A 14,793-nucleotide genomic window follows, 5' to 3' on the forward strand; every position below is an offset into this window, starting at 1 on the left:
ATCTCTTCAACATGAAGTATCTATTTTTAATGTAACTTCTGAAGTAAACATAATCCAGAGAGGTGAGGTACCAGCAGCAAACCAGGTGGGGTTCCCATTATCCACAGTTCAACAGATTTTCAGCTTCAATCTAAGAACCAATGAACCTAAGGGAACTTAATCCACTTATAAAGAGAGGTCTTGATCTACTTTCAGCCAAAATATTATTTTTTTTTTGTTCTCAATATTCTTTTCAAATTCAGCCACCCAGTAGAAAACTCCATAACATTTTGAGAAGACTCCTGGGTTACTATTTTTACGGTGTGAACTCTGACAAGATAGAATGGTTGTAGTTTGACTCTCCAGTGAAGACACTGTCATCCTTTAACTGTACATCAGTATGTCCTTGTACAATTCAGGAACTCTTTCTGGATCCACTGGTCTAGGCAGGAAATGTGTAAATTTCTGATGTCTTTTGGACCTGGCACCATCTCTTGGAGTTCCGTCTTTGTTAAGTGCCACAAAATACCTACGGCCAGTGTCTCCATGTTTATATATGTTGGATGAATAGGTATTATACCAGTTCTCTTCAAATTGCTCTCTAAAGATGCATTCAGAAGTCAATTTCTCCTGTAAGACAGAAGGTAACTACCATTAAAAAAATACCTTTGTGAGAATTTCCTCAGAAAGTCTCATCTCTATATCTGTATTGCCTTGCTTACACCGATATCTTTGTCAAAGAAGGGGGAAAGGATGAATTGTTTTTGCTTTATTTTGTTTTAGTTCTTACATTACCTGGAATTCTTCCAGGCAACTAAAGTTCTTAGTAGTTTATTTCAAATAATTTTACATTTTAAGTGTGAGTTCTCAGTTTTATTGTCAAATACTTAATAAATATCCAGAACTTTCCCATGTTTCATTTTATCTCCCTCCTACCACCATCCCCACCAAACAAGGCTGTATTTATCTTGTTCTGTTGTTAGAAAGTTCTACATAGCAAGTCTGTACTATCATTTTGAAACGTGTCAAGATCTTGCTAACATCCAAATTCCTAATTCAAAACCATCATTCCAAATCATATATCTTCCCTAAATGTATTTACTAATTGTTTGATGATACATTTCCCATCATTAACTTTCATCTAGAGGTTATCATTAGGTAAATGTAGTAAAGGCCCAATGATTTCTTGCCTTTTTAAGTTGAACTGTATCTTATCCTAAGAGATAGACCACAGTTGCTTTTTGAGTCATGGCTCTTTAATTATCCAGATATGGTCAACCAGATATGTAGTTGCCATTTTCTGTTGTTGTCCACAATATCTTAGGACTTCATTCAGTCGTTTCCTATTTATGAAGGTCAGTAACATAAATACTTAGCTATGGAAGATGATCACGGGTAGAGAAAACTTACATTAAATAAATGTGAAGGTGAAAAGAATTTAACATGGCAAAAAGAAATTGTCTTTTTTTCTGTGTCTCTGGTAGGAATAATCAAAACATAGAGGGAAGTAGAAAGACTCAGGATAATAGGCAAGCAGATTAGCAAGCTGAAAACAGTAGAAGTTTGGGTCTTAAAAACTATAATTGAGGGCGCCTGGGTGGCTCAATTGGTTAAGTGCCCAAATCTTGATTTCAGCTCAGGTCACGATCTCAGGGTTGTGAGATGTCAGGGTCACACTGGGTGTGGACCCTGCTTAAAATTCTCTCTCTCCCACTCCTTCTGACTCTCCCCAACCCTCTTGCATGCATGTGCTCACTCTCTTAAAAAAAAACAAAACAAACAAACAAACAAAAAAACCTGAAATTGAGTTAGTATACTACTGCCCAGACATATGGAAATTAATCAGAATATAAATATTTAATTTCTACATATATGTATTTCATATGTTTCTTCTGACATGTATTATTGGTAGTTTTTTTTTTACTGGCAAAATAGTCATAATTTTAAGAATTACAATAATGTTTTTAAAATACGTACTGAAATAAAATAAGAATAAAAAATAAAATAAAATACATACTGAGCCATAGAGTTCTCCTTTGTCATTCATTCCAAGGTAAAGACCACTGTCCACACCTCTAATACTGACCAGCCCCACTGCCACACTGATGAATTCCAGGATACCTATATTTATAAACAAAATAATGACATACTTATTAATGAACATGTGATTATTGAAAATCTTCCAAAGAGTAAACCAATATTGCTAAATATAATAATGTAGGCAGAAGTCCTTCATAAGCTGAAAAGTGCTATTCAGTCATCTTATTACGATGATCTTCCCATTTTACAGATGAAAAAAAAAAAAAACCTAATAAGAAAAGTTGTCCATCAGGGTGTAATGTTAAAGGTATAAAACCTTAAACCAGACTGACTTGCATAATTTACCTTGAAATTTACAGTAATTTAAAATTTCATAGTAATTTACTGGCCAGTCTGTCCACACAAGTCATTTATCTTCTTTGGTTTCCTCATGTACAAAATGAGCAAAATGCCTCTTTCCAGAAGACTGATAAGGACTGACACATTTAGGCATTCAACAAATGAAGCTATCATTATCATAAATTAGTACATAATAGAGGTGTTCCTAGCTCTCTATGATTCTATTAGTTAATTACATATGTTCTATTAATTGTTTTGTTTTGGTTTTGCTAACTATGAATCAAGTCCATCTTTTTTTCCCAACAGCCAGTGTATACCTTATATGGATACATTAGTGTTTTATAGTTTATAAAGGGTTTTGACTTATATTTTCTATCTGGTCCTCAAAAAAACAATTCCCTAATATAGGTATGGAAGATATTATTGCCCCCATTTTTACATATAAAGAAACTGAGGCTCAAAAAGATTTATTGAATTGCCTAAGAATATGAAATTCGGAATTAGTAGAACTGACACTTGAACTCACATCTTCTGAGCCCTAATCCAGCATTTCTACTTCAGGACTATCCATTGGTTTCAAAACCAATGGAGATATATCTATACGGGTATATAGGTATATTATATATTATCTATATATTATCTATATATTATATATGTAATCTATATGTTATAGATTATACACTATGTATAATAAGAACCTGTCACATGGTTCTTAAAATTAAATATGATAGTTCAAAGAAGTAAAAGGACTTTATAATTCATTAAATATGATAGACAAATACTAAGATTTTAGAATGCAAATAGATTTTGTTATCAATAACTTTCTAAAATTATTTTCATTTATCCATAGAGAAACCGGTATCAAACACTCTCTGCTAATACACTAATTCACCATAGTAAAAGAAATAATGCTTCCCTTTGCATCACTCTTTTTCTCTGCACACACTAACCTTTAGAATAATTTCTTTATCTTGTTCTTTAGACTCTTTGTTGAAAAAAATACATAGACATACTTTCTATGGTTGAAACTGCCTTTAACAGCTTTCTACCTTCACCCCTTTGCTCCTTCTTAAGCTGTACAAGTAATATAAATGTGCACTGTTTAGCCTGATTCTCATTCTTAAGTCATATCTTGATTTATTGTACAGATTCCTGTTTGGACATGTGGTGTTCCCAAGGCCAAGAGAAAGTCCAAAATCTGGCTAACCCTTATACAGAGAGTTCTATTCTGTCCAGAGCCTAATTCATTCTTTGGCAGAAACATAGACTCTTAAGCTCTAAACATAGATTCTCAAGAGCTCAAATGAGCTCTTTCAAACTATTGGTAGATCGTGTATGACGCTAGAGCTATCAAGGATCTTATAACAAGAATACACTACCAAATAGACTATAAGTGGCTTGAAAGATTCAGTGCCCTTAATTGAGAGCCAAAAGAGAGAAGATAAGATACAGCAGGAAGACACAGACTCCATAGGATAGTCATTGTAATGATGAACATAGAGGTGGAGAGTAAATAAAAATTAAACTTATGGTCAAGCTCATTAGTGAGTGGTTCCTGTTAGAAATAAAAATATAGACCTAAAACATGATCAGTAAAAGAAGGTAATATTAATAGAATTTCATCCAGGATATACTTACAAGTGTATAATTACTTGAAGTTTTATTGAATGTAAAATTCAAATGGAAAAGCATACTAGGGCTCACTATAATGTAACTTAATTCTCTTTAAATATCTGACTTACATTAAGATGCTCTTGTCTTTCAAAAACCAGAGACTGATTAAATGATTAGGATGTATAATAGAACCAATTTCCAAGTACAATAAAATATCAGTTTCAAAAAAGGTTTCATTGCCATATAAACTAATCATATAACAGGTCTTATAAAGTATTTTTTCTTTCAATAATAAATGGTAAACCACCTATACTTTACTTCTCATTTTAAGATAATGCTGTTATCTTGTAAAAAATCTGTAGTTGTAGAAATCACATATATTTTTAGAACAATTGTATTCATAGCTTCAAATTTATTAAACAACATCTAAAACTTCATCCATAACCAGGCATTAATAATTTTGCAATGGCTCATAGAGATTGATGGGAAAAAGGTTATGTGTTTTTTTAGTTCCTCTTAAAGATTTTAGCCACACTTTTAAATTCTGATCCTTTTTCTCCTCAAGGAAATAGTATACCACATAGTAATTTGTAATCACTTGATTCTTAAATGGGATTTGACAAGTCTTTCTTATTTATAATATGAGGTGGCAACTAAGCTAATTCCTTAACAAAGAGTAGACATGAAAAACTTTCCTTAAGAGGTAATCACAGATTTTAGATAGATTTTCTAATGCCCAGTGTCCCATAAAAAGACTTGGAGGTACTTTGTCTTTCTGGTATCATTTTCAAAGCCAGCCTTTTTAAGAATCATAATAAACAGGTGAGTCAACCCACAATGCAACCACATCAGACAAATCTATGGAGAATAGGGGAGAATAAAGGAAAAGCCTTTAAAGGAGTATGTTTGATCTCAGGTTAAACATTTTTTTTAAGTAATGATTCCATGTTTACATATTAGGTAAAATCGTCCTACTGTACTACTGTGCAGAAAAACTCTATTATAAATGTAGAGCGAACTCAGATAGGAAATTATTTTAACCTCACTGGAACCTTTTTGTTTAGCTTCTATTGATGTGGTTTTCAAATTTTAAATACAGGATTCTGAATTTTTCACATAATCAATCATGGGAAAATTAGTATAAACTATCAAACATGTTACTTACTTTAACATCAAAAATACCCATTCTCAAGCTTTTTCAAAATTCTCACTTCGATGGCACATAAATGAGTTTAAATGAAAAATACCAAAATGATCTCATAATGAATAACTGAGGTGCTAGGAAAAGAAGGCAAATACAGAGAGAAGCATATGATATACATGTGAAGCATAAACATTCTTCTCACCTCTACTCCCTTATGATGTCTTAGCCATCCAACGCTACTAGGATGCACTGTAAGGCATGGCAGAGGCTGTTCAAACCTCCTTAGGCTATCAGAACTAACCTGGGTTCTTTTCCCTTTGTGTAACAGTAGATATTTTGTTTTGATATGTAGCCTCCCACCATAGTGACTTAAACCATCACAAAATACGTTTAACTCATATTTTTGCAATTACTAAATAATTATGTAAAATTTTAGCAAAAATGTATTGTAGAAGATAGTAATTCTGATATAAAATATTTTTTAAGGAAATAATTTAAATACCAGGTTAATGAATGTTATCAAGTCTATAAATACTTATAATCTCTTCCCATAGATTTATATCTCTTCCTATAGTCTCATAAAGAGACACAATCTGAAAGAAGCAACTCGTGTCATGGGGGAGTTACAGGTGAACCACAAGTGTCTTAAAGGTGTCCAAGGCTATACTATGTATCACAAGGGGCAGGGGTAGGGAAGGGAGTCTGAGTATTACCTCAGCTTAACTTCTACCTGTTCTGCTTATAGGCTTTACCACATTTGTGTTCATTTCTAAATCTTTCTAGTAGCTGGATGATTTTTTTCAATAATGAATGGAGTTCAGTAATTCTTAAAAGCAAGAAAACTGAGCCACCTGGTGTCAGCAAAGTTCCTTAGAACCAGAATCTCAGCCTCCTCAATTTAGAAACCACTTTCTAAAAGTGACCCCAAGGTTGGCCAATAGGTCATGACACTCTTGACTCATAGTCAATGGGAATTTGGAAGAGATCAGCGGAAGCTGCAAACATATGGGTTTTAAAAAGTTAATTTTCTAAGCCTTTAAGTGCTACCAAATGACCACCACATGCTCATTTCTACATCTAGAGTTACAAATGCCCCTCAAACCGAGATTTACACTTCTGCAAAGTTTTAATGAGTACTGCAAGCCAAAAAAAGGAATGAGAGTATAAGAACAAGGGGAAGGGGACAAGATAAGAGAGGGCCATTCAGAGATGAGATTCTCAAAGAATCCCTCAGTGTTAAGGAAAAGAAAGGAAGACAGATGTTGGGCCCTTTCACGTTGCTGCCAACGAGTAAATGGTACTTTTAAAAAATACAATAAATCTCTCCAGTAATGTCCCAAGTTTGATGATCAAAAATCCTTTGAGAATGCTACCGGGTTAACTCTAATATAATGAAAACTCCCGCAATGGGGGTAAAAGATCCTGAGATGTTAGAACCTGAGAGCATCTTTAAATCACCTAATTTAACTCCGTCATCGCACAGAAAAGAAGAATTAAGCCTCAGACTGTTGAAGGCACTTGCTGGTCACACATAGCGTTAGGGAGTAATTAACAGTAGAGACCTATGATTTCCCAACCTAGTGTCACAAGGATCCTTCGTTTGTTTCTTTCTTTTAACTCCTTCTGCTCCCGGGCTTGCTGGAGGTATTCAGAAACACGTCTCTATGTGTTCCCACCCATATCCTCTTTCGCTTCCCCATTTCCTCTTACAGACGGTCAATACTAAGATCATTGCTTTCCCGTTTCACAATTTCTTAAGAGGAGCTTGGCTGAACGACTGGGCATGCTCAGTAGCGTGTGTGTGTGTGTGTGTGTGTGTGTGTGTGTGTGTGTGTGTGTTTTCCTTTTCTCGCCCAAGTAGAACTTAAAGAGCTCAAAGAATTGCAGCAAGGTGAACCTGCCAGTAGCTCCCTGAAAGTTCATCTGTTACCTCTTTGAGTGAATATTTACATAAATGCCCCCATCCGATAAGAGAGCGACCCTCTGAACAGGAGCCCTGAATGCATTTTTAAAAGCTGCATAGCTGCAGGGCATGTTTAAAGAAGCGGAAGGCTTGTGATATTAATTTTGGATAAGTAAACGGTACTGGAGGAAACGTGAGAGGAAGTAGGAGAAAATAACATCGGGATTTAAAAAAACAAAACGAAAACTGCCTGCGAGGTAAGAAGGGCAAGAAAGATGTGATTCCGAGTCCAGCTCTGGTCCCAGGCAGCAGAAAAGGGCCGGGCGGAAAGGTGCGTGCGGAGCACCCACCCTTTCTCCTCCCGCCCCCCAGCGTCTGGAGCTGCAGGCCTGCTAGAGACTGCCTCGGGAAGCGAGCAGGAAAGTCCTCCCTGTCCCTGCGCTGGCCCGCCCTTCAGTCCCAGCCCGCACCTCGAACCCGATGGGTTCCGGGAGCTCCCTCAGCACCGGGTGGAGAAGAGGAGCCGGGGGTCTGGGGGGCCGGGGGGCCGGTACGTACCGAAGAGGCTGTGGTCCTGCCGGGTGCCCTGCACGCTGCCGTCGGGCAAGATCTGCAGGTGGAAGCCCGTGCGGCAGTACAGCTGCCGGCGGCGCAGGATGCCGTGCAGGTGCGCCAGCTCCGCAGCCCCAGGCCCGCCGCGGGCGCCCCGCTCCACCGCGCCCCGGCGCTCGCCCAGCAGAGGCGGTCGCTCCCCGGCAGGAGGCAGCAGGAAGTGCGAGCCCACCTGCTGGCCCAAGCCCTCCAGGCCGCCAAGGAAGCCTCCGACTTCGGCTAAGGGAGCCATGGAAGGGCCAGGGGGAGAGGCGGAGGATCCGGGAAACAAAAGACCCCAGTCAAAAGTGTAGCGGGGATGGGGACGTGAATGGAGAAAAAATAGAGCAAAACAAGCGCAAAAAGACCCGGTTACTCCTGTGAGGTCGCTGAATGGACTTTGCACTGAGATAGCAGGGGAGTTTTCACTGTCTTGGAGCGATCTTCTCTCCTTGGGTAGGTGGGAGCCGGCTGCTGGCTTTGCAGGAACATCTATAAGCGGCCGCGGCCAATACCCGGCTGGGGCTGGGGCTGGGGGCTGAGGCTCCAACTCCGCAAACTGATCAGATCAGAGTCCTGCGTACATACACAGCGAGTATATATGCGGGTCCTCTTGACATATGCTAATCAAGTCCTTTCATGCGCACTGGGGAGGTTCTGTTTGAAATCTTAAACCGGTCTCCTCTCAACACGTTTTTGCTCTTCGGAAGTGACCAAAAGGGGCCCTTGACGATTCTCTATCCATGCTGTCGCAAAAATCATTCCCACACTTGGCCACAGCTAGCCAGCAACGTCGGGGAGGCACAGCTAAGGCCCCTCTTTGGGGTTGTCTTTGGGACAACCGTGATGCTGTTCGGCTACTGCTGTGCAACCGCCTTTGATGTGAGCTCCTTTGCAGTGATAGATCGCTGCTAACAAGGAGCCCAGCTTGGCAGGTATATAGAAGAAGGAGAAGGGGGGCTGCAGCTGAGAAGGTGGGAGGAGGGGGTGGAGGAGGGGATGGGTGGGAGGAGAAAAAGGGGAGAAGAGGAGAATTGGACTCCTTGAGAGCTGCTGGGAGCCTGCAGTGGACAGGTGCAAAGAAAGGTAAGAGAGAGAGAAGGAAAAAGGGTGTTACCTGAGGCTTAGACCTGCCCAGACACACATGAAAGGAAAATCAAAGCTTTGACAGTTTAACTCACTAATTTTAAAACACTAATAAAATGTACAAGCATTACTTTTTTCTTTTATCATTTAGATGGGGGATTTTCTTTACATAATCAAGGTTAGGTTAGGAACACATACACCCCCCCCTTCCCAGGTTCTCTTTAATGTTTATCTTTACTCAGATAGCACGTGATATAACCAGGACTGCCTTATATCTACATGGAAGTTCTAAATTGTGTGCTAAGGTCATGGACTTTTCATCAACATAGTATGATAACATAATATAATCATGACTCTCAGGACTAAGGATAAACCCAAATAGGTTGAAAAGAGATGGTTTACATTCTTATACTTGCCACAAACAGCAAATGAATTTTTCGTATTCCTTACCCAATCTAAGAGCATTTCCCTGTTCTTTTTAGATTAGGCATTTTCTTTAAGGTTAGATTGGGGGGGGGCTCACATTTTAATTATAAAAATGAGTAAATGGTGTTGAATCTTGAGGTGTTTTTGAGACAAGAAAAGTTACTGGTAAAAATGTAATCATGCCTTTGCTTATTTGTAAAATAAAAAGTCATTGAAGTGAAGGCAGTGGATATTTGTCCATATGAGCCTTAAAACTTTGGTTTTGTACCACTAGTCAACTCAAGATCATTAAAATTTTTCAGTGGCAGAAGAGTTGAGAATCATTTGGCAGATTTATGCTCCCCCTGAGCAAAAACTTTTAGGGAATGACTAAAGTTTAGTTCTTCAGTCTGGTAGTTTAGTTTTGCATTCTAGTTGGTCTGTCCAGCAAAAGCCTGAAAGTGGGAGCACAGATGGATGTGACTGCTTTATTTTATTTGCTCTGAACATTTTTTGTTTTTGCTTTTGTTTTTTGGTGTGTGTGTGTATGTGTGTGTGTTGTTATTAATTAAAAGGTGTTTTAAAGTAGGTAAAGTTACATCTTTTCATCACTACAGTCCTAAGTACTTACCCTTGTGCAACCAAGTTATAAAAGAGTCCTTAAAACAAGTGATTTACTGTTGATAGATATGAAATAAAGCAAAAACACTAGCTAAGAACAATAAACAGATAAATCACTTTAGAAAAGTATATTCTACGTCTGTTTTAAAGTTTGTACTAGGTAAAAGTCATATTGTCTCACCTTTCAGATAACAGCAGTCTGTCGTATGGTAGGACCCTCAAATCCACCATAAGCAAGATTTCAAAGCACATCTGTGTAAACATTATCACATCAGTGTAAAACACCAACCAATGAGCTTTTACTTTGAACAAAATCTTCTTAATTGCAGTGTTAAATCAAAGAAAGTTAGATCAAAGTTGTGTGAATCTCATAGCGGGATAACTAAAGTAGCCAGCACATACATTGATTACTTTCACAGAAGAGATACTTAAAGGTTTTAAAACTAAGATCAGGTACCTTTTAATGAGGTTTGTTTCAAGGTCTAAGTTCTGTACAACATATAATACTGTTAATTATTGCACAGTGGATATCTGGCATCGTCACCTGTTCCTTGAGGTCCTAGTTCAGTCTATGAAATATTTCCCCATATGAACACTTTAAGTCCTGCTGTATGATCTATAGCTCTTAGACTGTTTAAGTCTCTTGTGTTACTTATAGATAAAAATATCAGGAAATTTTACCCATGGTCACCAAACCTCAAATACTCCAATAATAGAACTACCCCCTCTTTCTACAACGTCAGCATTTTCAAGTGCATTACCTTATTTGATCACCACATTAACCCTATGAGATAAGCACATCCCACTTTATAAAGAAAAAAAAAAATGTCCTAGATTCTAGTTAGGGGTTTAGTCCAGAGTCCTACATCCCAGGGCAATTTCCTTAAGCTTCCTAAATGCCTCTGTTTCAGCTTTTGTAAAAGAAATACAATGTAGCTACTTGCCTCATTCACTATGCCTGGGGTTGCTATGGGACTTAAATGTGAAAACACACAGGAGTGGTTTTAAAACTATAAAGTTTTCTGTGCATATAGGATGCTAGACTTTTCAGTTGTTGGGAACGCTTTTACTTCATAATTTGGCAAGTATAATTTGTTTAAAATAAAATAAATCTTTTTTCCCTGAACCAAACCTTTAATGTGTAAGTGCTTAATGCCATTTTATAAAGGGCTAGAATAGAAACAAAAAGATAAGGATTTCTTTTGTTTGCACTAGTCACGTGACAGGAAAAGATAACACTAAAGATTTTTTTTTGCACATGCTGTGATGATATCATGGGAAGTTAAATAATTTTGAAGAGTGTTTTACAAGAGTGCATTATTCAACTTTTAAGTATACACTGCAATCTAATCAACTTCACCTTTACTTCCTAGAGACCACACTTGCCTTGCTGTTATACAAATATGTGGTACAATTTATACTTCCACAAAATGTAGTTACAGTTTTCCAGACCATATAATTCCTATATGGCTTTTCAGCAAGCATATTGTCATGAATCTTTCTTTTTAACACATGAAAAAAGAAGCCAGTGCTTTTTGATTCTCCTACATGTGTTTAACTTGAGAAAAAGAAAGAGCTGATTTAAAAGTCACAACTTACGCCCTCAATAAAATATAATTACATTTGCCTAACATTATTTATTATTTGTCTTTACAAAATATTGGCAACAACATAAATTTCCATACATAAGAAACTAAATGAATAAATTATTATACATTCATACAATGGAGCATTGTACAGCTGGGGAAAAAAAGAATGAGAAGGACCTTTATGAGCTAACGTGAAGTATTTCCAGAAGATATTATTAATCAAAAGTGAAGCTTGAGCTACACTTTACATATAGTGTGCTACCTTTTTTGTAAAGAGAGAGGGTAAAAAGAAACTTCCACATGTAAATGTCTTTCCTTTTAAAAAATAAACATAGAACTGGTGTGCCTGGGTGGCTCATCATTAAGTGTCTGCCTTTGGCTCAGGTCATGATCCCAGGGTCCTGGGATCGAGCCCTGCATGGGGCTCCCTGCTCAGTGGGAGGCCAGCTTCTCCCTCAAGCACTCCCTCTGCTTGTGTTTCCTCTTTCATTGTCTCTCTCTGCCAAATAAATTAAAATCTTTTTAAAAAATAAAAATAAACATAGAATAGATAAATCAGAAACTGGTTCATAGATAAACCAACACAATTGGTTACCTGGTTAACTAATTATCTGGGATAGATGTGAATGAAATAGAAAAGAAAAGGGAGTAACCATTCTTTGAGAACTTTTCATAGAGTTTTGACTTTTGGAGAAATACTAATGTTTCCATTTTTTTTAAGTGAAAGAAAATAAGAAGGAATCGGGGTGGGGGCGGTAGGGAATAAAACTGGCAACAAATAACCTAACTGAATTCAAACAAATCACATAACCACACAGAAGGGAGTAATAATAATTTTTTAAATACTTAGTAATTTTCAAATACAGTTCTTTGACTCTTATTATAACCAAGGTCTAAGACCAAAAGAAAAATACAGGAACGAATATTAAATTTCAGTTACTAAGATTGTTTTACTCAGTAGTGGAGGTTAGATGGATGTATTATAAGTTTGAACAAATGAGCGAATATATCGATGGTAATGAAAGCTGCGTGTTTCACTGTTAGAGAATGGAGACACAGATATGAAGATAGACAAGACTAAATGAATCCTGCAGTGTCGACTTGGAATTACAGTTACCGGGATTAGCATATGGTACAAGCGTGTGTATGTGCGGATGCGTTTATGTCCACTCTGACCACTAATGGAGCCTAGATGCCGAGATATATTAGAAGCAAATGAGCACACTTGCTATTTAGATCTTAGTTTCTTGATTTAATCTCCCACCAGAATGATCCATGGAAAATGTCTGGGTGCAGGACTGGAGCATCTTTCTCTCTTTTTTTAAGACTATTTTTTAAAAGATTTTATTTATTTATTTGACAGGGAAATCACAAGTAGGCAGAGAGGCAGGCAGAGAGAGGAGGAAGCAGGCTCCCTGCTGAGGAGAGATCCTGATGTGGGGCTCGATCCCAGGACCCTGAGATCATGACCCAAGCCGAGGGCAGAGGCTTAGCCCACTGAGCCACCCAGGTGCCCCAAGACTAATTTTTTGGAGCAGTTTTAGGTTCACAGCAAATACCAGCCGGACAGAGATCCCATCCTCCTCTAGAGTGGTATGTTGATTGTAATTGGTGAACCTATAGTGACACATCATTGTCCCCTAACGTTCATAGTTTGCAGGGTTCACTTTTGGGGTGTTGGACAGTCTACAGGCTTAGGCAAATGTATAATGACATACAACCATCATTATAGTATCATATGGAGTAGTTGTAGGGCAGGAAAAATCTGGTGCCCACTCATTCATCCTGACCCCCTCCCAACTCCTGGCCCCACTTTTTACTGTCTATGGAGACCAGTAAAATTTTTCCTTTTCCAGAATGTCATGTAACTTGGATCATACAGTATGTAGCCTTTTTGGATTGCCTTTCTTCACTTAATAATATACATATAAGATGCCTCCATTTCTTTTTTATGACATTATAGCTCATTACCCTTTAATACTGAACAATATTTCATTGTCTGGATATACCAAAGTTTATTTATCCATTCACCTACTGAAGGACATCTTGGTTGCTTCCAAGTTTTGGCAATTATGAACAAAGCTTCTATAAACATCCATGTGTGTATTTTTTGTATGGACATGAGTTTTCAACTCCTTTGGGTAAATATCAACAAGTGTGGCATCTGGATTGTATGCTAGACTAAGTTTAGTTTTGCAAGCAAATGCCAAATTTGGGTTGCGTGGGTGGCTCAGTCAGTTAAGTGCCTGCCTTTAGCTCAGGTCATGATGTCAGGATTCTGGGATCAAGTCCCACATCGGGCTCCTTGCTCAGCAGGGAACCTGCTTCTCCCTCTGCTTGCTGCTTCCTCTGCTTGTGCTCTCTCTCTCTCTCTGACAAATAAATAAATAAAATCTTTTTAAAAAATGCCTAATTGCCTTCCAAAGTAGCTTTACAATTTTGTATTCCCACCAGCACTGAATGAAGGCTCTTATCTCCACATTCTCACCAGCATTAGGCATTGTCAGAGTTTTGAATTTTGGCTATTCTAATAGGTATGTAATAATACCTAGTTGTTTTAATTGGTGATTCCCCAAAGACATATAATGTGGAGCATCTTTTTATATGCTTATTTGACATCTTTGAGGTTCCTATGAAAGTCTTTGGAACATTTTTTCGTCTGATTTTTGTTTTCTTCTTGTTGAATTTTAAGAGATCTTTATGTGTTTTGGATAATAATCCTTTACCAATGCATCTTCTTCAAAATTTTCTCCCAGTCTGTGGCTTGACTTCTCATTCTCTTGACATTAACCTCCATTGAGCAGAAGATTTTAGTTTTAATGAATTCCAACTTATCAAGTATGTCTGTTATGAATTGCACCCATATTGGTATACCCAAAAATTCGTCATCATACCCAAGGTGCTCTAGGTTTCCTCCTATGTTATGTTCTAAGAGTTTTATAATTTCTATCTCACGCTTAGGTCTACTACCTTTTTTAAATTAAATTTTGTGAAGTTTGTAAGGTCTATGTCTAATTTATTAAATATATATATTTACAAATGTGTTTATATTAAATATGTATATGGATATATGCATGTGGATATCCTGTTGCTCCTACATCATTTATTGAAAAGACTATCATTATTCTATTGTAGTGCCTTTGCTCTCTCAAAGATCATGAGACTGTATTTATGTGGGTCTATTTCTGAGCTCTCTGTTCCATTGATCTATTTGTTTATTCTTTCATCAACACCACACTGTCTTGACTACTGTAGTTTTATAATAAGTCTTGACTTCAAGTAATGTCAGTCCTCCAACTTTGTTCAATATTGTGTTGGTTATTCTGTATCTTTTTCTTCTACATGTAGACTTTAGAATCAATTTGCCATACCCACAATAACTTGCTGAGATTTCGATTGACATTGCACTGATTTTATAGATCAAGTTGAGAAGAACTGACATCTTGACAACATTGAGTCTTCATATTCATAAACATGGGTGA

General features: G+C 37.4%; 1 protein-coding gene across 1 annotated transcript; it reads right to left on the reverse strand.

Annotated features, from left to right (window-relative positions):
* Nucleotides 1-345: 345 nt before the first annotated feature.
* FGF20 (fibroblast growth factor 20) lies at nucleotides 346-8,386 on the reverse strand. The gene is made up of 3 exons (XM_032844942.1): nucleotides 7,578-8,386; nucleotides 1,997-2,100; nucleotides 346-609 (listed from the first exon to the last, which is right to left on the reverse strand). The coding sequence occupies exons 1-3, from the start codon at nucleotides 7,861-7,863 to the stop codon at nucleotides 364-366; spliced, it is 636 nt and encodes a 211-aa protein (XP_032700833.1). The 5' UTR covers nucleotides 7,864-8,386; the 3' UTR covers nucleotides 346-363.
* Nucleotides 8,387-14,793: the final 6,407 nt, after the last annotated feature.

The sequence above is a fragment of the Lontra canadensis genome, unplaced genomic scaffold, assembly GCF_010015895.1.
Source record: "Lontra canadensis isolate GAN:19392208 unplaced genomic scaffold, GSC_riverotter_1.0 scaffold159, whole genome shotgun sequence".
Classification (NCBI taxonomy): Eukaryota; Metazoa; Chordata; class Mammalia; order Carnivora; family Mustelidae; genus Lontra; species Lontra canadensis.